The 21,300-nt window shown below is 47.7% G+C and overlaps 1 protein-coding gene across 1 annotated transcript in view; it reads left to right on the top strand.

Annotated features, from left to right (window-relative positions):
• The first annotated feature begins 1,539 nt into the window (after positions 1–1,539).
• The window catches only part of CCDC63 (coiled-coil domain containing 63), a 31,325-nt gene continuing 11,564 nt past the window's right edge, over positions 1,540–21,300 (top strand). The window contains exons 1-7 of the mRNA XM_028116419.2: positions 1,540–1,548; positions 1,930–2,093; positions 4,720–4,909; positions 11,009–11,128; positions 14,547–14,728; positions 15,586–15,767; positions 17,515–17,735. Of these exons, the coding sequence (XP_027972220.2) occupies positions 1,540–1,548; positions 1,930–2,093; positions 4,720–4,909; positions 11,009–11,128; positions 14,547–14,728; positions 15,586–15,767; positions 17,515–17,735 (1,068 nt within the window). The remainder of the gene's footprint in view (positions 1,549–1,929; positions 2,094–4,719; positions 4,910–11,008; positions 11,129–14,546; positions 14,729–15,585; positions 15,768–17,514; positions 17,736–21,300) is intronic.

Below are 21,300 nucleotides of genomic sequence, written 5' to 3'. Positions count from 1 at the left end.
AGGAAACGAAGTCCCTCTCTTCTGAGTGTTCAAGACTAAACCCCACTATTCACTCTGCTGGGACAAGTCAGGGTTACGTTCCCATCCCTGACATGATCACACTGGCAGGAGTTGGAGGGGAGAGGGTTGTGGGGGGTGGAATTATGCAGATCAGCTAGGGATCTGGCACTCTGATTGGCCCTTCCAGAATCACATGCTCCGATCCGATAAGGAGGGGTGGGGTCAGTCCCAGGGAGAAAAACATAACTGGGTGGTTTCCCAAAACAAATCCAGATGTTGTGACCGGGAGTTAGAGGAATGCTGCACACTCCTCCAGCCTTCACAAACGGTTCTTAGCCTGGACCTTCATCAGATGAAACAACCCATACAATACCATATCATACTAGCCCCTGTTTACTGAGCACTTACTATGTGCCAGGCTCAGTGAGGTGCCTTAAGGCTTCCCAACCTGTGAGGTGCCTTCTAGAACTTCTCCTATTTTCCAGAGGAGGAAATGAGGCCCAGAGAACGGAAATGACTTGCCCAAGGTTAGTAAGTGGAGGAGGAGGAAATTTGTCGAGATCTGATGATTCACACAACTAATACTTTATTTTTTTTAAAGATTTTATTTAGGGGCGCCTGGGTGGCTCAATCGTTAAGCGTCTGCCTTCGGCTCAGGTCGTGGTCCCACGGTCCTGGGATCGAGCCCCGCGTCGGGCTCCCTGCTCCGCGAGAAGCCTGCTTCTCCCTCTCCCACGCCCCCTGCTTGTGCTCCCTCTCTCGCTGTCTCTTTCTCTGTCAAATAAATAAATAAAATACAGGCTCCACGGCACAACTAATACTTTAAACCACTGGACTGCAGGACCCCTCAATGGGTGGCAAAACTAGAAGTTTCTGCTTTAGGATTCTAGCCCTTGAAGTCTGGGAGTCTGGGTGCAGTGGATCTCACAGCCCTCTGGGTCTTGTAGGGTTAACATTGTCATCTTCTCCTCTGAATATGTAGGCCAGATGAAGTTCAAGTTATGACTTGATGAAGTGCCTCTTGGTACCAGTGGCTCCTGCTTTAAAAGGCAGCTGTATGTGTGTGTTCTAGCCTTAGCTGAAGCTGAGGTTGGACTAATTGCATTTTAACCCCATCAGAGGACACATCGCCCTGATGCCATTTGCCCCCTCTTCTTTGGGAACACAGGAGGCAGGAGGGTAACCAACGTGCCAAACCATCTGCCTGGCTCCTAATAATAAATTGTGAGAGGAACAGTTTTCAGGCAAACATTGCTTATTAAAAAAAAAAGAAGAAGAAGAAGAAGAAGAAGGCTCTTCTCACACCCGGGCAGCCATCTGCCGTGTCCTCCACATGCGCCAAAGTGGTGGGAGGAGGAAGGGACTGAAGGGGGGGGAGGTAAGGGAGAAGGTGCCTCTGGGCCCCACACTGCCAGCCGGGTGGCTCACACATTGTCTTCCTTTTGCCGCTGTGGACAGGACATTGCAGAGAGAGAGAAGAGCACTCACTGGCTTTGACCTCCCTGGTGTCTGAGCATAGCGAAACACAATTCCTTCAAGATGCCGATGGTAGGTATTAGCTCCTGTGTATGGAACGCTTACTGTGGGCTAGGCACATATTAGCTCATCTAATCCTGACAACAAATCTATATGCACCCATTTTATAGATGAGAGACTGGAGGCTCAGAAACGTTAAGTGATTCACCCAAGGTCACACAGCAAGGCCGCCTTTCAGTATGAAATAATGAGGCCCAGCATCCTCTCTACCCTGGCAACACAGAGCAGGTTTTCCATGTAACAGATAAGCAGTTGACATCACCCAAGGGTGTTCTTCCACCTCTAGCCCTGCCCCTAGACACTTTCCTGACCTCTGCCCTTGAGCTGAAATGTAGGCTTCTCTGGTCACCTAACCCGTTGCTCAATGCCTCCCCGTATCTCACCCAGTCAAAGAAGCACAGGAGAAAAAGCTCCGAAACCATCCAGGAACTTTCGGAGAAGGTCAAAGAGCAGCTGGCTGAGGCTGAGCTTCGGAAGCTGAGGCAGCAGTTCAGGAAGATGGTTGAGAGTCGGAAGTCCTTTAACTTCCGCTCCGAGCAGAAGATCTCGAACCAGCAGTAAGCCATGGTCAGAGTATTATACTGAGTGAACTTGGAGAAAACTTTGGATTTGGTTTCACGCGGTGTGCCTTCTTATGTGGCCTCTGAGCAGGGACCCCATTCTAAACCCATACTGGGTACCTAGGTGGGATAGCTTCAGTAGCCGGGGATATTTATTCTCAGAATCCAGGCTGTCACCAGGACTCCAAGGGGGAGCACCACACCAAGAGGCCCCCATGAATCAATTCCAATCCCAAACGCCCAGGAAAGGGGGAATCTGATTGGCTTAGCTTGGGTCAGGTGTCTAATCCTGGTCCTGGTCCAATCAGCTGTGGCCAGGGGGCGGGGACGGAGCCTTAGGATCCAAAACGGCTCTTGAGTGTCACTCGCAGGGTTCTAGCAACCCGGCTGGGGGAGTTCCCAGAGGAGGGGAAATCACCAGGCTGTGGCTATCCCAAAATATGTTTCCTGCTATACGTCCTTATGGGATCTGCAAGATCAAATATTTGCAATTGGGTTGTCCTAGAAATTATGATGTGGATAGCTTTTTTAGACAATAGAAAAGTGTTCCCTGGGGTTGAATAAACAAATATCCTTAGATTCCCTCCAAAGGAATGTAATTCCTTAGCTACCTCCATAACGTTTATACAGGCAGAAACTGCCCATTCTTAGAAAGAAAATCTTACTGTTTGATATTATGTGAAGTTCAGAGGATAGGGGAATCGGGACGGTTCAGAGTTTCTGTGGATTTAACACAGACAGTCCATATGGGATCTTCGTGTGAATTAGAAAAAGCACCCTTTCTCAAGACACTTTACTGCCATCTGTTGGAAACACTGTCATCACGTAGGGATTTTGTTCGACCAAGATGAAGCGTCTCCTGGGAAAGTATAGTAAGTCAAGAAATCAATTATTGCTTTTCAAGCAGACAGAGCTCCCTTGGACAGTGCAGTCCACAACCTGCACATCTGTACCTGGCAGCCCTGATTCAGAGCCTACCTCTGGTGGGCATCAGGAAAAGCCTCCTTCCTGGTGGGTCTCTGACAGTTTTTCTTGAATCTTACCCTTCATCCTACTTTTACCCCAGTCCATTTGATCTGGTTTCACCGTGATGGACCTGAAGGGGAAGGGGTGGAAAAGTGGAGATCTCAGATTCTTCAAGTGAAACACTTGTAAACAGGGGCCAGGACTGAGATGAGCTGAGTGAGGTGCCTAGCATTCAATATTTAAGGAGACACTTTTTCCTCAGTGCTTGTCCTGCACCTGTACCCCCTGAGAGTGAGGGCCTCCTTAGAGTTGGGAGCACCTCACTCCCAGTCCCAGCCCTGCTGATGAGACAGACAAACCTTCCTTTTGCTTTTACTGAGTCCTCTGAACTCCCAACTTTGGTGGACTCTTGTGCTCTTTTTTTCTCTCCACCCTAACAAAGACCCCCTCCCAAGAGTGGCTTAAGAGGGGGAGAAAGGTCCCAGTTGCCAGGTTTAGAAGACAAGTAGCTCTAGAATTAGGGGTGCACTCCCACATGGGGCTATTTACATTTGTAGCTGATGAAAGAACATTACAATTTCAGTTCTTCAGTTGCACTAGCCACATTTCAAGTGCTCAATAGTCTTGGTGCCTGGTGGATGCTATCGTACAGTAGATAGAGAACATTCCCATAATTACAGAAATTCTACTGGACATGGGCACCTGGGGGCCTCAGTCGGTTAAGCATCTGCCTTTGGCTCAGGTCATGATCTCAGGGTCCTGGGATCTGGCCCTAAATTGAGCTCCCTGTTCAGCAGGGAGTCTCCTTCTCCTTCTCCCTCTGTGCTCTCTCTCTCTCCCTCACTCAAATAAATAAATAAAATCTTTAAAAAAATGTGCATATGCGTGACTTGAGGATCTTGTCACAAAGCAGATTCTGATTCAATAGGTCCCGGGTTGGGGCCTGAGCTTCTGCATTTCTCCAAGCTGCCAAAGGATATGGAGTCTGCAGACTGCACTGCCCAGGGCGTTGGGTGCCCAGACTTTGCCAGAAACTCGGCCTCTGCGCCATTTCCCGTTCAGTTGCCGTCTCCTGAGCCTTTTTTCTTTTCAAAAGCCCTGTTTGTCCACACTCCGACCCCTCTCCTCTCCAGAGTAGGAAGAGGGATGGAGAGGAGACTCCTGTCAGCTGATTTAATAAATCATTAACACCCTGCGTAGGGAAACTGGGGGAGGTTGGAGGTTACTGCGCATCTCTGTGTTGATGCGAAATTGAAAATGCCTGCCTGATGGGCTTGCCTCTCATTACCAGAGATAATTGGCTGTAAAGTCTGGAAAGAAAGTCAGCAAAATCAGACAGATGCCCGTGAACTGCTGGCAAAAGAGAGGACCTGCCCCCCCCCCCCCCCCCCCCCCCCGTCTAGGTAATGGGTTTTGACAGGCACGGCTGCAAATTGTTCCCTAGGAAGAAAAGGCCCCCTAGCGAGGGGACGGAGCCGTGGAGTTGCAGGCGGTCAGAGTTCCGGAGCTAGACCACCCCCCACCCCGCCCCGCCCCAGCCACCTGCCGGGGTGGGTGGTACCTCTCTGTGTCTCCTTGCAAGCGCTAAGGAGCCTGGAGCGGCAGAGCAAGGTAAACTCGGCGGTTCAGGGCTAATCACGCGCTGCTTTTCCCACAGCAAGGAAATCAAGGCCCTGCAGGGAGAGCAGGAAGAGATCACTCTGCTTTTGGGTCTCATCAAGTCCTCGAAGAACTTGGATCTGAATGAGAAGAACTACATGGAGCTGTGTTTCCTGCGGCAGACCAAGGACGACTATGAGGCCCTGATTAAGTCAATGAAAGTGCTGTTGGCAGAACTGGATGAGAAGGTGTGGTCCTTCCCTTAGAGGGTTAACTGGAGCGCAGGGCAAGGGAAGGAGGTGGGGTGGAATGGGGGGAGGGGGGTACCCATGATACCATAGGCCAGATCTGACACCCCATATTCTAAAGGTGACTGTGTTTACTCTGCCACCTTGTGACCCCTACTCTCCCAGGCCATTCCTCCACTGTGTTTCCCAGCACTTCCCCACTCCACTTAGAGTAAATTCCCAAACCCTTACTGTGCCAGTCGGGAGAGGTTAGATCATGCTAAAGTAACATCCCTGCTCACCACTCAGTGGTTTAAAACAATAAAGGTTTCTTCCCCATTCATGCTATGTCTCTCATGGATTGGCTGTGGGCTCTTCTATCTTCTCATCCTGAGACCAGGCTGATGGGGTATCCACCATCTTGAATATTGCCAGGTGTTGTGACAGAGACAAAGAGAGTTCTGGAAAGTCTCACACTGGCAATTGAATGCTGCAGCCTGGATGTGGCACATCACTTCTGTCCATGACCCAGAGGCTCAAAACTGTCTACCAAATCCATATATACCCCAACTGCCCATCCCCCAAATAGTCAACTCTATCCATCCACAAAAGTGTCTAGGAAGTGCATGTATCCAGAAGGCAAAGAGCTAGAGACATTTGCTGAACAGTGTTAATGGTCCTATCCCTTACTATGGCTTGAGAGGCCCTGCATGATCTAGCCCCTGCCTGCCCCTCTGTCCTCAACCGATGTCATTCCTTCCTCAACTCCTCTCAGCGAGCTGCAGAAGACTTCTTTTTTTTCAAATATGTGAAAACTGTTCTTACCTCAGGGCCTTTGCACATGTTCCCTTGATCTCTGCTTCTTGCCCTTTATGGCTCAGCATAAATGTGACTTTCTCAGGGAGGCCTTTTCTATACCTTTTCTCCTGTTTAAAGTATATCCCCCTTGCATTAATTAGGTTCCTGGCCAAAAACAAATAGTACACTCAGTAAGGTACTTTTGAGAAGAGTTTTATGAGGCTCTATTTACAAGGGTGTGAGCACAGAGTAGGAACACTGAAGCACTGTAGGGTTAGCCGCAGTGGGCAGGGCAGACACTCTGGAACCTGAAGACAGAGAGCAAACCAGGGGGAATAGATACCCCAACCTCTGTCTTCTCACCCACGGGCTCCCAGTGCAAGGGAGTCCTCATGGGCTCCTTCCGGGTCAGCCTCATGGGACCCAGAGCAGGGTGCGTGGAACAGAGTGGAGAGTGAACCTCAGGGGGGAAACCAGATCTCAGCACACTCCCTTAACTCCTTTCATGACACCCCATGGCACTTCCCTCATAGCACTTCTCCTCGTGGTAATTATACTTTAACACAGGTATCATCTGTCCATAGCCTGTCACCTCTAGGAGGGCAAGGACCATGTCTGTTTTGGTGCCCTCTCTACCCATCCTGTGCCTGTCCCAGTGCCTGGCACATAGGAGGTCCTCAGTAAATATTTACTGACTGAAAGAATCTGGAAATCTCATTCCATCTTTCCTCTGCTTCAAACCCTTCAGTAATTTCCTATTGTTCCTAGAGATGAGGGCCAAACTCCCCAATGTGGTTTGTTAGCTCTGCTGCCTTGTGTCCCTCCTGCCTCTCCCAACTTCTCTCCTGCGCCCCCTCCTTTGTGTTCCGTCCACACTGGCCACTTTCATGAACCCATAGTGCTGTCTCTCACTTGCAGGCCTTTGCACCTGCTGTTTCCTCTGCCTGGATTGCCCTTCCCCATCTTCTCTGCCTGGGGAGCTCCTATTCATCCTTCAGGTCTCAGCCCAAATGCTGTTTCTGCCGGATGGTTGTCCCTTCATTTCCTCTCCAGATGCCCCTGCTGTCTGTGTCCAAAATACCTTACCTCTCCCTTTTCCCAGGACTAACTGTGCTTTGTAGCTCGTTTCCAGCCCTAGTGTTGAGGTCGGGGACCATCATACTGCCTTGATTGCCTTCATACCCTTAGTTGTCTGGCACAGAGCAGGTGTTTAATAATTATTGATGAATGAGTATATGAATGAATGAGAAAGGCAATAACAGTGAAGAAAGCAGAAAATTGAAGAAAAAAATGGGGATGTGTGTCCTCAGAAACAGTAGGAAAAGTCAAGCTACTTTTTAAAAAAGATTTTATTTACTTATTTGTCCGAGAGAGAGAGAACACAAGCAGAGGGAGCGGCAGGCAGAGGGAGAAGCAGACTCCCCGTGGAGCAAGGAGCCCAATGCGGGGCTTGATCCCAGAACCCCGGGATCATGACCTGAGCCGAAGGCAGACACTTAACCGACGGAGCCACCCAGGTGTCCCAACTACTTTGGGATCCTCAAAAGAATATGGCACTCACTGCCCTGTACAGAAACTTTCTTTGCCCAGTTCCATCCCAGGGTGGGCAGGTCCCAGAATCCCCTGCGGCTGTGCCCACCACACAAAGTCCAGAGCTGCTCCCTTGCAAGAGGTCACTGGAGGCAGGGACCTCACCGGGCCCTGCCTGACCTCAAAAAGCAAATAAGCCTGTGCCTTTATGCTGAAGAGAGCACCTCACGTAGGCGATGCACTCCTCGGTGGGCGCAGCCTTGGCTGTGTCTCCTGTCGGGCAGAGGCCTAATTACTCTCCGCGTCACAAGAACAACATCTGACACAAAGGTGCCAAAGGGACTAGGAGGCTGAATTTAATCACAGGAGCAAAAGGGAAGTGCTGACATACACCTTCCTTTGTCAAGGAGCTGGAACCTGAGGTCTCTGGGTCAACTCAGGGGCGGGCACGAGGAAACGCTGCAGTCTAGAGAGGCTGAAATGAGGTTGTGTTGAGGGGCTGCCTGTGCATAGCACAGGAGAACCGAGTAGAACAGGGACCTGACTTGACTTGATCCAAAGCCTGGCTGCTGATATCATTCATACACAGTCTTCACGTGCCTTATGAGATTGTGTGAGACCCAGCGGTTCCCTTGATGCCTGATCATCTGAGCTGCCATCTTGCTTGATGTACCAGTGAGGATAGATTGGGCTGTAGGTAAAGCAATTCTTGACTAGAAGTGGCTGGAAGGATAGAAGTTTGTTTTTCTCACAGAGTAAGATGTCTATCTGGAAAAAGGTCATCCCAGGGATTTTTTAGTAGCTCTGCAATGATAGGTTGGTCTTTTTCTCTCTGATCCTCTTGGTTGGCCCTCCCCTCATGGTCTCAAGATGGCTGCCAAAGCTTAGCTGGTGTAGCTTCTCACATCATCACATTCAGTGACATGAAGAAGGGATGAGGGGCTGGTTCTTACATGATAGCCTCTCTTATGGGGGAGAGACTGTTTCACAAAATCTCTCTAGCTGGTTTTCCCTCATTGGCTAGGGCTAGAGCATATATCTACTTCTAGGCCAATCACTGGCAAAGGGAAATGAAGAGACAGACTGTCTCTTCTTATGACGTTTTTTTAGGAAATGAAACTTTTTCTAGAAGCTTCTCTAGCAATCACACCTTCTGAATTCAGAGGCCCCAAGTGGTTTAGTCCAGCCCATCCCTGATGAATAAATCATAGGCAAAGGGGGTAAAGTTGCCATGGTTGGTTTGGATCAGTCTTCTGGGGTGGGATGGGTGTTGGGGTGGTCAGCCACCCACCATGTCCCCCACAGTTGTGGTTGTTGTCCCCTTTTCCAGCTACCTGGCTCTGGACCACTCTTCTGTCTTCTGCTTGGCATCTCTTGCTGCCTAAGCCATCTTTCACCAGTCTACTGTGGTTCCTTCAAGACCTTAAAATATGGGTATAGACCAAATTGGTGATCTTCAGGACAGATTAAGCCTGACAACATGAAGGCTTTGGCCTGTTCAGTGTATTAAATAATAAATTAAATAAAATTTATTTTAATTAGTGTTAACATGTGAAAAATTGAGAAATTTCATGAAAAAAAAGTGGGTATCTGGCTTCTCTTCAAAAAAAAAAAAAAGACTGAAAGATCTGGCAACATTGGGCCTGATTTTCCACGGGGCAACTGTACCTAAATAGTGTTGTGGTGACACAAGAGCTATTTAGCCACTCTCTACTTCTTCCTAACAGACTCCTGAAGAGCTATGTTTCCCATCCTGCCTTGCAGCTAAGGGGGGACAATAAAATTTAAGGGGACGTTTGTTGGGGGTATCTGGGAAAGTTTTGCCTTCAGATTTAGGTTCCACCCCTTTACCCATATTGCTTCTTCTTCCTTCCTTCCTGGAACATGACTGTGAAGGCTGGTGCTGTGGTAGCCATTTTTTGAACATCAGGGAAAGGCCAGGTGAATTATAGAGATCTTGTATTTATTTCCCTGAGTTACTGAACTTTAAGCCAGCAACCTTTATGGACAGAAAGATAAACCATAATTTGTTTAAGCCATGGGGCACCTGGGTAGCTCAGCTGGTTAAGCATCTGACTCTTGCAGCTCAGGTCATGATCTCAGGGTTGTGAGATTGAACCCCTCAGAGGGCTCTGTGCTCAGGGGGGAGTCTGCTTAGGATTCTTTCTCCCTCTTCCCCTCCCCCCAACTCACGCATGCACTCTCTCTAAAATAAATAAATAAATCTTTAAAAAGCCTCTGTTTAGTTGCACTTTCTATAATTTGTAGTCGCATCATATAAGCTGCTGCCCCTTAAGGCAGGGTGTGTGTCCTCTAGTTTTCTATACTCTCTACCATCCTGTATTGTCTTATAGTGCATCCACTTTACTCTTTTATGTCACCTGCTTGGCCATAGTTTGCAAACTCTAGTATAGATTTTTCTCTCAGTGTTCCATGGTCATAGCTGAGACTGTGCTGTATAGACTTCCTGGAGGTTTGGGGATAAACAAAGGAAACTAAATCTCAGGGATGCTAACACAGGACCCCAGAGGAGACTGCTCCCAGAATTCATCAGCCCAAGCTCAGCACAGGGGTGCCTTGCTCCCAGCTGGAAGCAACCTCCATGTAGCTGACAAACTTTATATTTCATTACACCAAGCATTTAACCTGCCTCATGTGGAACTTCTCCATTCCAGAACAGGAGCTGGGCTTCAGACTGTGAATTCAAGCTACTACCTCCAGACAAACAGGGACATATCAAATTGCTTAAAATGACAGTGCCCCCACCCTTCACCCACCAGGGTTCCAAAACAAAGCCTCAGAGCTTAGTCTCACCCCAAATCCTAAGAAGATAAGGTACCTCTGACACATTAGGACCTGGCACTCACCAGTCTTTACAGGCACTTGTCTTCAGGTAATAGTTCTATAAACTTCTCTAGAACCTGCTAGGATTTAGCACTAGCCAGCTGCTTCGAGATGGGGCTAACTATTGGGCAGGTTGGATGGATGTCTGCCTGGGTGTGGGCTGAAGCCATATGGTGGGTTGGTTACGCACACTGTTGGCGGTGTGAGGAAATGACCTGATCCACTGGTACTTGTATGAAAAACTATAGAATGAGTTCTCTGGGAAGGTGATGGTGGGTGTGTTTGGGTTTGGAGAACTTGGCCGGAGCTACCAGGGTAGGAAGAAACACCCAAATTCTTTCCTGCCAGCCATGGCAAGAGTGTATTTCACTTATTTGAAGTCAGAATCAATTATCCTAAGTGCATGGTGTGTTAGGAATGCTTTTGGCCACAGGTGATGTGAAACCCAACCAAAAGAAGCTTGAACCAAAAGGTGAGTGAAATTCACAAGCACAGATAAAGCAAAACCTCTAAATTGCCTCATTTTACCCCAAACTGGCTAAGATTAAGTTGAGTTGAGCATGCATTCAAGAAAGAAATTAAAATTCTATTGATAGGGCACCTGGGTGGCTCAGTCGTTAAGCGTCTGCCTTCGGCTCAGGTCATGATCCCAGGGTCCTGGGATCGAGTCCCACATGGGGCTCCCTCCTCGGGGGGAAGCCCGCTTCTCCCTCTCCCACTCCCGCTGCTTGTGTTCCTGCTCTCGCCGTGTCTGTCTCTGTCAAATAAATAAATAAAATCTTAAAAAAAATAAATAAAATAAAATTCTATTGATAGGAAAAGAAAGAACATTGCAGTTTTTATTTTAGCACGCTTACGTTAGTGAACTGTAAAATTTGTACCTGTACAGATATTAATTTAACACAGCTGGGGGTTCTCTCTCTCTCTCTCTCCTTTCTTTTTTTCCAGATTGTTCAGATGGAAAAAAAAATTATAAACCAAAAACAGATCTTCACAAAGATACAGGAAGCCAATGACCCCCGGAAACTGCAGAAGCAGATCCATGTTCTGGAAGCCCGTTTGAATCTTGTACGTAAGGGGTTCTCTGCAGCTTTGCAAACAGCTCTGCCTTCTCTTGCTCAGAGTAGAGAATGATGTCTATGGAGCCTTTAGCAGAACCTACGCATCTTGTTCGTTGACTCAGGAGAAGGTGAACCAGTGGTGTTCACATAAGCCAGGCAGCCTTTTAGACTTACCACCCACCCTGCTCCACCCACTCTGTTCCATTGTTGCCCAAGGTGCCTTTCGCCTTCTTGCTCTCTGCACTTTATGCACCATGCTCTTGCCCCCACCCCCTCTATTCCAATCCCCCACCCCTCCTGGGATGCCTATTTTTAGTGCCTTGACTTAAAAACTCTTGCTTATTTTTAAGAAGCAGCTCAAATATGACCCTTCAGCAAGCAGAATTAGTGAGACCTTCTTCCCCCATTGCGATCTGCTCACGCCTCTATTAGACCTAGTGCTTTTTGGTTGTTGTTGATATTATCTCTAGGAAATATTCAGCATAGACATGTATAACTTGATAAAGAGAAAAGTGGTGTTTCCTAATCACTTTCAATTTATAGTGACCTTTTGCATTAAGGAGGATTCTCTAAATTACAAACTGACTTACACAAAAAAGAGAATAGATTGGCCATAGAACTGAAAAAATCAGGGGCAAAAAGTTCAGTATCCACCTTCAGGCATAGCTGGATCCAGGTACTCCAAACATGTCTTGAGGTTACTTTCTCTGTCCATCTCTCCTTTGGGTGGAAATGGCTTCATTCTTGGGCTGCCCCCAGTGTGAACAAACACCAGCAGAAAAGGACTATCTCTTTTCTAAGAGTTCAATCACAAGTCCCAGGGAGGGTTCCCATTGGGCCGTCTCGGGACAAGTGCCCATCCCTCAACCAATCACTGTGCTCAGAAGAATCGAATACATGGACTTGAGTCACATGACTACCCTTGGATTACTCCCCCCTCCCCCAAGTCAAGAGAGGACAGCCCTATCCAACAATGTAGACTGAGAGCTGAGAAGGAGTGGTAAAAAGCAAAAAGAAAGGAAGAAAGAATGCTGAGCACATACAAACACGTTCCAGTCTGACTTGTGAAATTACAGTTCCCACAACATAAGCCAGGTGAGAGGGCAAGTGAATTGATTTGGAGGGAAGCCTGTCAGTGCCTCACTATACAAAGCTCTTAGCTTCCCCCAAACTCTGACCCCCAGGCTTTAATCAGGGATGGTTGAAGTTAATTGGATCTGATCTCTGTCTCCCCAGTAACCTGGACGTGGACTGAAGGCAGGGCAGTGTCCTTAGTATCTACACACAGTGATTTGCACCCATGCCTCAGAAGGTCTAGGTTGTGTGTTAAAATGCAGATTCCTGGTTTTGAGTCAGAATCTGTAATTCTTTAGACTCACTGGTTTTGAATCCGAACCTGTAAGGCTTAGACCCAGGCATCTGCACTATTAACAACCCCAGTGAAACTGAAGCTCCCTTGGTTAAGAATCATTAATGCCCAGCACAGTGTGAGGCTTGGAGTAGGTACTTGGCAAACATCTGTTGATTGAATGAATGAATGAATGAATGAACGCATGCATGATTTAATGATGACTTGTCTATAGAGGTCTGCTTTTTTATAATAGATCTATTCAGAGTTTCTATTTCTTCCTGAGTCAATTCGGTAGTTTGTTTCTTTCTAGGAATTTGTCCATTTCATCTAAGTTATCCTAATTTGTCGTTTTACAGTTTTCTTAGTACATTGCCTTATAATTCTTTTTATTTCTGTAAGGTCTATAGTAATGTCCCCTCTTTCATTTCTGAGAGGAGTGCTGCTTCTTTACTTCTCAAACGGGTCCCCTTTCCCTTCTTCCCTGACCAGGTCTGGCTGTGCCTTTTAGTAGATTAGGTAGCTATCTCTAAAGGTTATTTCAGGGTCCCAGAATACCCCATGACCCTAAAGCCTCCTCCACTTACTCAGTGGGGCCTGAAAGTCCTCCCATTTTTATCCCACAATTAGAGGATGGGTAGCATGTCAACAGTCCTGGAGTACAATTCACACTAAAGTACAAATGACTGATAACCAATATCTTCTTAAGGGTAAGTGGAAGGCCCAGAAAGAATAAGAATGACTCTGTTCCTGGATTTCCTTCCCTTGTGTGGTGGCCACTGACACATCCTACAGAGGAACCCAGGGCCAGGACTAGGGTGAGGCAAGTAAAGAGCCCAGGATGCAAAACTGAAGGAGGCACTCGCTCTTAGGCTCATGGAAATGCAGGGTTGACTCTGGGAGAGTGAGTACCTTCTTAAATTTTGCATCCTGGTGGTCTCCCTTGCTTTCCCCCTTCTCAGCCTTGCAGAAACCTAAAGTTTCTTAGAACATGCTTTGAAAACCTCTGATCAAATCTGCCTTATATCCATTGGGAATATTTTCTGTCATTGTTTCTTTTCAGTGTCTATGGGAGCACTTTGCATAAAAAACTTTTTTTTATTAAGATAAATTTATTAAGATGTGCAGAAAGGTGGAGGGAATAAAATAATGAACACCCACATACCTATCACTTAGATTTAATAATTGGTAACATTTTACTATATTTGTTTCACCCTTCTTTCCCCTGAAGTATTTTAAGGTAAATTACAGACATCTTGCTATTTCACCCCTAAATACTTCTATTTGCATCTCTAAAAATCAAACATTTTCTTTCATAGCCACCAAATCATATCACACCTTACAAAATTAATACCATTTCCTTAACATTGCCCACATTAAAATTTCTCTGGCTGGCCCCAAAGTGTCTTTGTAAAGTTGGAGCCAATCAAGTTTCTACCTGATGGTTAGGTCTCTTAAATTTCTTTAGTCGACAGCAGTGGTTCTCAAGCAGAGATGATTTTGCCCCCAAAGGGACATTGTCTCCAAAAAGAGACATTTTTGGTTGTCACAGCTGGGTTGGGGGCTGTGCTGCTGGCATTCAGTAGGTAGAAAGCAGGGATTTCTTCATTAACACCCCAAAGCACAGGACAACTCCCCACCACAAAGAATCATCCAGTCCCAAAACAGTGCTCTACAACTTTTCCCGGCCATCAACCTGTTGAAGAGTCTGAGTCTTCAAGGAATGTGATACAGAAAGTTCTACCTTCTGGATTTGGCTGATTGTTTCCTTATGGTGTTTTTTCCTGTTTACCTTTTCCTCTCTCCCCTGCCATTGCTAAAAACTGGAAGTTAGGTATAAAAGAGCTTGAGACATTTAAAATCCAGGGGCTGGGGGGTGGGGGGAGGAACCTTGCATAAGACCACTTAGCCCTTTGGTGAGTGACCAACTCAAGCCTCTCACCCAGCACTTCAGCCGCTGTGCTGTGGACCTGCGGCCAGAGGGTGGGAGAGACCTCCCCACCCTCTGGCTGCCTTCTGGAAGCCTGTCTCGTGCCCCAGGAGTGAGCTCAGTTTTGAAGCACAGCCCTGCCCACAGGTCACTGTGCACTTTGACAAGATGCTGACTGCCAATGCTAAGCTCCGGAAGGAGCTTGAGGACCTGCGGTACGAGAAGGCTGCTTACGACAATGTGTACCAACAGCTCCAGCACTGCTTGTTGATGCAGAAGAAAACCATGAATGTGGCCATCGAGCAGTCTGCCCAGGCCTATGAGCAGAGGTGGGCTGGGTGGAGACCCTAGGGGCAGAGATGTCTCTTGGCCCCCTGCTGGCCATAACCCCCTGGGCTTATGTCTCGAGGGATCTTAAATGATCATCATCACTCTGAGCACTGACTGTGTGCCCAGCATGATGCTAGGTGCTCTGAGTATTATTTCAACCCTCACAACTGCCCCAGGGGTTATATCCCTATTTTATTACAGACCAGGATACGAAGGCTTAAAGCTGCCGAAATACTCAACCTGAGAGCTAGGTAAACGGCGGATGTGGTAGGGCTGAGATTCAAACCTCTCTGCTATGCCGTCTCCTCTGGGTGCCCCAGCCTCTAGTCCTGGGGTCTCTCACTCTGGGTTATCTCCTGGCCTCACACTCGTAGGGGCAAGAGGCATATAGTTGGGTTGTGAAGAGCATAGGTTTTGGAGTTGGAGAGATCGGGGTTTGAATCCTGGCTCCATCACTATTATTATAGGACCGCTTTGGGGGTTAGTGAGAATTAAATAGTATATGTATATAAGGACTGGCTGGGCCACAGTAATTGACAAGTGCTGATAATGATAAGGTGGTGGTGGTGGAGGTGATGGTGGTGGTGGTGGTAATGGCAATGGTGGTGATGACGATGGTGGTCGTGGCGGTGGTCATGGTGGTGGCGATGATGATGATAGAACGATCTGTTCCTGGGGATGGTCTAGAGCTGGCAGCTCCTGTCATTCAGGTAAGGAGGGCTGTTCATCTGCTCCCAGAGCCTCCATGTGTAAGAGAAGTGATGGTCACTGGCAGCAAGTCCCTCTGGTCTGGCAGGGAGAGGGGAGGGTGAGAGGGGAGCCTCCGTGCCCTCAGAGCCTGTACCATCTTGCTCAGGCTGGAAGCCATGGCTCGAATGGCCGCCATGAAGGACCGCCAGCAGAAGGACATTTCTCAGTACAACCTGGAGATCCGAGAGCTGGAGCGTGTCTATGCCCACGAGACCAAGCTCAAGTCCTTCTTGCTTATCAAGCTGAATGACCGTCTGGAGTTCGAGGAGCGGGCCAAAAAGGAAGAAGGTACACTCTCCAGGCATTCTTTCTGGCTCCCTCTCAACTGAGGCGGCCCAAGGCCTTCTGGAGGAGGGTTGCCAAATTTAGCAAATAACATTACAAGATGTCTAGTTAAATTTAAGTTTTATATAAACAGTGAATAAATTTTTTAAATGAAATTAAAAGTTATTTGTTGGTTGTTATCGGCAATTAGGACATGATGATACTTGAAAAAAAATACACGGTTCGTCTGAAATTCAAATTTAACTGGGCATCCTGTATTTTATCTGCCAATCCTAACCCATAGGCTGTGTCCTTACTCTGAGGCTCCTCTTCTGTTGTTTGGGGGAAGAGACTTGGGTGTCGGGTCCCCAGGACTCCCCCCCAGGTTTGGTGACCCGCTGGGAAGATTCACGAGATTCAGCCTGTAGTGACGCGCACGCCTAGGCAGTCGGGGAACGGAGCACACGCCAACAAAGAGGAAAGGCACATGGGGCACAGGCTGGAGGAACCCAGGCACAAGCTTCCAGAACCTTCTCCCAGGGCAGTCACACAGGACATGCTTAACTCCCCTAGCATCTCCCTGTGACATGTATGAAGAGGTATCTACTAGGGGAGCTCATTAGAGCCTCAGTGCCCAAGATCTCACTGGGCACTGGTCACATAGGGGTCCTCTCCCTGGCATACCCCAATTCCAGCCTCCTGGAAGGAAAGCAGGTGTTCAGCATGAACCACACACACACCACCTGCACAGCCTAGGCACAGTGAGGCACTCCTAGCGTTTAGGGAAAGTCTGATATCCATGTAGGGAACTGTTTACCATCTAAGTGCCCAGGTACGGCCACGTGCCAACCTTGCAAGAAGAGCCCTTTCTGTGGAGAACAGTCTGAGGGCTGTTATTTTTACTCTCCCCTGAACAGACTGAAAAATCTGAGCTCTTTGGAGAACCCACCCCACCACACACACACACACACACACACACACACACACACACACACACACACACACACACACACACACACCAGGCGACTGCATTTGTGCTTTGGGCTTTTGGCATTTCCCATCTTCTCTTGCCTTTTCATTTGGGACTGTGGTGTTGTAAAAAGTGTGTTTCTGAGAAACCCCACCTCTCACTCTCTAAATAACAACAGGTAAAGGAGTCACATGGCCAGATGTGCCTAGGAAGATCTAAAAAGATCTTTGTGATGGCCATTTGGAGGTTAAATCAGAGACAAGACTGCGTTCGGGAAATGTGGGGCTGTGGCAGGCATCAGGTGGGAGAGAACAAAACTTGGAGAACTTTCTTGGTTCTAATTCCTTGAATTTGCCAACGTCTGAGCCTGCCAACAGGTTCCCTTGACCTTCACCCCGCTCAAATATCACCTCGTTCGAGAGGCCTTCCCTGGCCACCCAGCTCCCCCATCACAGCATCTGATGCTGCTCCTCTGTGACGTGAGCCACAGTGTGGTGATGTACATCTTCTGTTTACATGGGTATCTCCTTTTCTTTCCTCTTTTTGTCTGATTCCTCCACTAAATGCTCCACAGGGCAAGGATTTTGTGTCTGCAGAGCCCAGCACAGTGTCTGGCACCTCATAGATGCTCAATTAAATATCTGTGAAGCGACTAAGGAGTAAAGCGCTTGCCCCCACTCCTGAAAAAGTCTAGCGTCCTCCCCAGGGCACAGTGACAACATTATGGAGCATGTCTCCCTGCCTGGCACTGCTCTGAGTGGCTTCCTTTCAGATTCATGGTTGCTGGCTTTTCCTTCCTAGCTCTCAAGGCAAAGAAGCACAGGAAGAAGAGCATGGGTGACAGTTTCGAGAGCTTTGAGGTGGCCCACCTCCGGCTGCTGAAGCTGACCAAGGATGGGAACCTGAATCAGCTCATTGAGGACTTTCTGGCCAAGGAGGAGAAGAACTTCGCTCGGTTCACGTATGTCACAGAGCTCAACAATGACATGGAGACAATGCACAAGAAGACCCAGAGAATCCAGGTGGGGGCGGCTCTTCTTTCCTATAGGCCTGGGACGTGCACACCCTCACTGCAGCCTTTCTCAAAGCGGGTTCCTCAAAGCACACCTTGAGATGCCCTGTAAAGAGGGCCTCGAGGTCTAATTGGTTTGGGAAACACTATATTTCTTCAGGGATCCCCCCTTCCATTTTAACCTTTCTGAAATTAGTATTTGTCTTCCAACTGATGCAAACACATAATGTGGTCCTGCCCCCACACCCCCAATAGTGACATTTGTAATCCATGGCATGTTCCATAATCCAGGGTTCAGTAAACTATAGCCATGGCCAGATACAGCCTGCGGTCGGTTTTTGTACAGGCCATGGGCTAAGAATGGTTTTTACACATTTAAAGGGTTAAAAGAAAAAAAAAAAGGATATACGCAAGAGAGATCATATGTGGCCTGCAATGCCTAAAATATCTCTCTGGCCCTTTGCCTTAAGAGCTTGCTGACTCATGTTAATCAACAGCTTCACAGAATTGAGGAGAGATGGTCAATCCATCTTGAAGAGAATTGAGGTACTTGAGCATCATAAAGGCTCTGACAAGTCCCGCAGTAACGAAACCTATGTACCTTTGTTGAGTCCATAATTTCCCAAACTTAATCGGCTCCTTGGGCTACTTACTCCCCAGAACACACATAAACAGCCTTTGGAACTGTCCGCATAGCATAGAATCTAAACTCCTTAGTGTTACACTCAGGCCCCTTCAAAAATTTGGCTTCAACCTGCCTTGGCAGGTTCACCTCCCCTCATGACCCCAAAGGCGCCCTCCACAGCTGCCAGTCTCAGCTGTCCTCTGAGGCTTTCCTTGTCCCATTTCCTCCCCCACCTCCTGCTTTTCTTCTGATGAAATACTGCTCGTTAGTCCTGACCCTGCACAAATGTCACCATCACTGGGAATTCATTACTCCTCCCTTGGAGGTCCCTGTGCTGTTTGTATGGGGAAGGGAGCCACTTCCTTTTGCAACGTCACTGTTTCCTGAATATGGAGCAGGTGCATTGGCCATGTGCAAATAGCTAGTAGCCTGAATACAGGTGAAAACATTTTAATTTACTAGTTGTGAGTTAATTTTTATGAGGAGTAGGACAAATATAGTTTGCAAACTAGTGATTTAATTACTTAGGGTGATAGGTAATAATAACAGTAAACAAATAATGATAAACATAATACAATGAACACAATCTGGCTGATTGAAAGAAAACTATTAATAGACAATAATCAAGAGTGATAGGTAATAATTGTACAGGTGACATGCGAACATGATAGGAATGAAGGTGGTGGTATCAGGGTGGTCATGGGAAACAGATGGCGTGCCCCAAGTGGGTAAATAGAGGTGGGTTTTTTAAAAAGGGACTATTTACAAAGGTTTAAGGAAATTACAAGGGGAAAGTGCAGGACCAGCGAGAGAGGGCTCCAGAATAGTTGTGAGGAAGGAGCTGTTTCTGGAATCAGGAATGAGGTGTGTGGAGGAGGGTTTCTCTGTGTTTCTCCTGGAGGGATTGTGGCCAAGCTAGTGACCTGCCAAGTTCGGTGGGTGGGGAGGGCAAGTGCCCCCAACCTCTTTCCACCCACTAATCTCCAGCTGGCGCCTCCCTTGGGTGCAACCCAAGCCAGGGGACAAGGGAGCCCAGAGCCGTAGCCCCTGGGGTGTGCAGCAGAGGGTGGGGAAGAGAGGCAGGTAGATTTGGGGAGAAATGGAACATGTCCAGCTCAGTGTGTGTAGAGGAGATGACGGGGGGAGAGATGAGCTTGAACAGCCCTCTGTCTCCCTTCTGGAAGGTGATCTTCCGGGGGACAGGCACAGTTGTGTATTCCCTCTGCTTTCCTGATGCTCAGGATGGCCCTGCACACAGTGGGAGGCACCAGGAAATGGCTCCAAAACAATAACTGACCTTGACCTTGCCATTCACCATGAGGATAGTGTCCTCTCCTTCGGCCACACAGACTGTCTCTGTCAGGACCAGTGTGTCTGATGACAGATGGCCTCTCCTGCCTTGTCTGGCCTCATTCTCCGCATCTGTAGAATGACCTACTTGGACTAGAGCAGTACTTTCCAAACTTCTGTAAAAAAAAAAAAAAAAAAAGAAATGAAATAAAATAAAATAAAGTAAAATAAAGCTACAGAACATTTTCATTTAAAGCCAGGTTGTGAGGAAACACGGTAGAGAAAACAGGTAAAACGGAGCAGCTTTGGATGAGCGGGTTGGGGTGTGCGAAGGGTGGCTGGAGGGGTTGCCTGGACCCTTACCTTCTTGTCTTCTTGTGGCACCTCTGCTCAAACTAGGGTTCAGGTAAGAAAAATATATAAATCCGAAACAATTAGGATTCTAACAGCTGACTTCACCCCCTCCGGAGAGAGAGCCGGGGTCAGAGGTCGTAACTGGTTGAACCCCGCTCTCGTTCTTTTGCTTGGTCTCCCCTTCCCCGCCAATTTAAAAATTATTAGTTGCCAACATTTAAAAATCAGGATATTCCACATGAAAACCTGGATTTCTGGTTTCTCCTGGAAAATCCGATCTGACGACTCTAGCCCTGCAGGCTCCACTCTGAGCTGAAGGCCCCTCGCTCACATCCACCCATACAAGCTGGGTGCCGTCCGCTCTTGTGTCCGCCGGGCCCGGCAAGCCTCTGGAGCTTCTGCCTCCGGTGTAGGCGCTTCGCCACTGCCCTCAGGTGGCCATCTTGAGTATTGCATGGAAAATCTCTGGATGTGGAGATCTGAAGGGTGGAAGAAAGATGGATGGTCCATTTGGGACCTGGGAAGTGGGCAGGTCATTTTCTAGCAGACAGCACCTTCCTAGTCCCAGTGGGATGACAGGGACAGACTATAGCAGAGGGATGTGAGGATGCTAGTCAGAACTGACCCAATCAAGAAATGGTTCCTAAACAAAATTACACTTGATCTTTCCCACTCACCATGACGGTCTCCTCTCTCTAGGCTACACAGCCTGTCTCTGGCCTTAGCACGAGTGTATCTGATGAAGGATAGGCAAGCCCATGATCTCCCTGGGCTTCAGGCTCTCTCTCAGTAGAATGATGTTTGGACCAGAACAGTAGCTTCTGAGCTTTTCTTTGAAGTTATAGAACTGTGTCTTTTGGGACTTAATACAGCTGGAAATGCCTGCCGAATAATTCCTGAAAACATTCGTTTCTAGTGAAAATGCTTATATTTTAAAAATCTTATAAGAGAAGGATATGCTCATTATAGAAAATTTGGAAACTACTTAAGGACTGAATTTTTTAAATCACCCATTTTCCCATTCCCTAGGGATAGTCATTGTTGGTATTTTGATTTATTTCCTTCTGACTTCTTTTTTTGGGGGAGGGTGATGCCTTTGAAACTTCACATAGTGATTATCCTATAGCATATAGAGAGTTACATATTTTTTAAAAGATTTTATTTATTTGAGAGAGAGAGAGTGAGAGAGAAAAGCAGACTCCCTGCTGGGCAGGGAGCCTGATGCAGGGCTCGATCCCAGGGTCCTAGGATCATGACCTGAGCCGAAGGCAGATGCTTAACCGACTGAGCCACCCAGGCACCCCAA

The sequence above is a fragment of the Eumetopias jubatus genome, unplaced genomic scaffold, assembly GCF_037043125.1.
Source record: "Eumetopias jubatus isolate StellerSeaLion01/CBP00866 unplaced genomic scaffold, mEumJub1_p1.0 scaffold_16, whole genome shotgun sequence".
Lineage (NCBI taxonomy): Eukaryota > Metazoa > Chordata > Mammalia > Carnivora > Otariidae > Eumetopias > Eumetopias jubatus.
The sequence above is the reverse complement of the archived record's forward strand: the minus strand, read 5'-3'. Positions and strand labels throughout refer to the sequence as shown.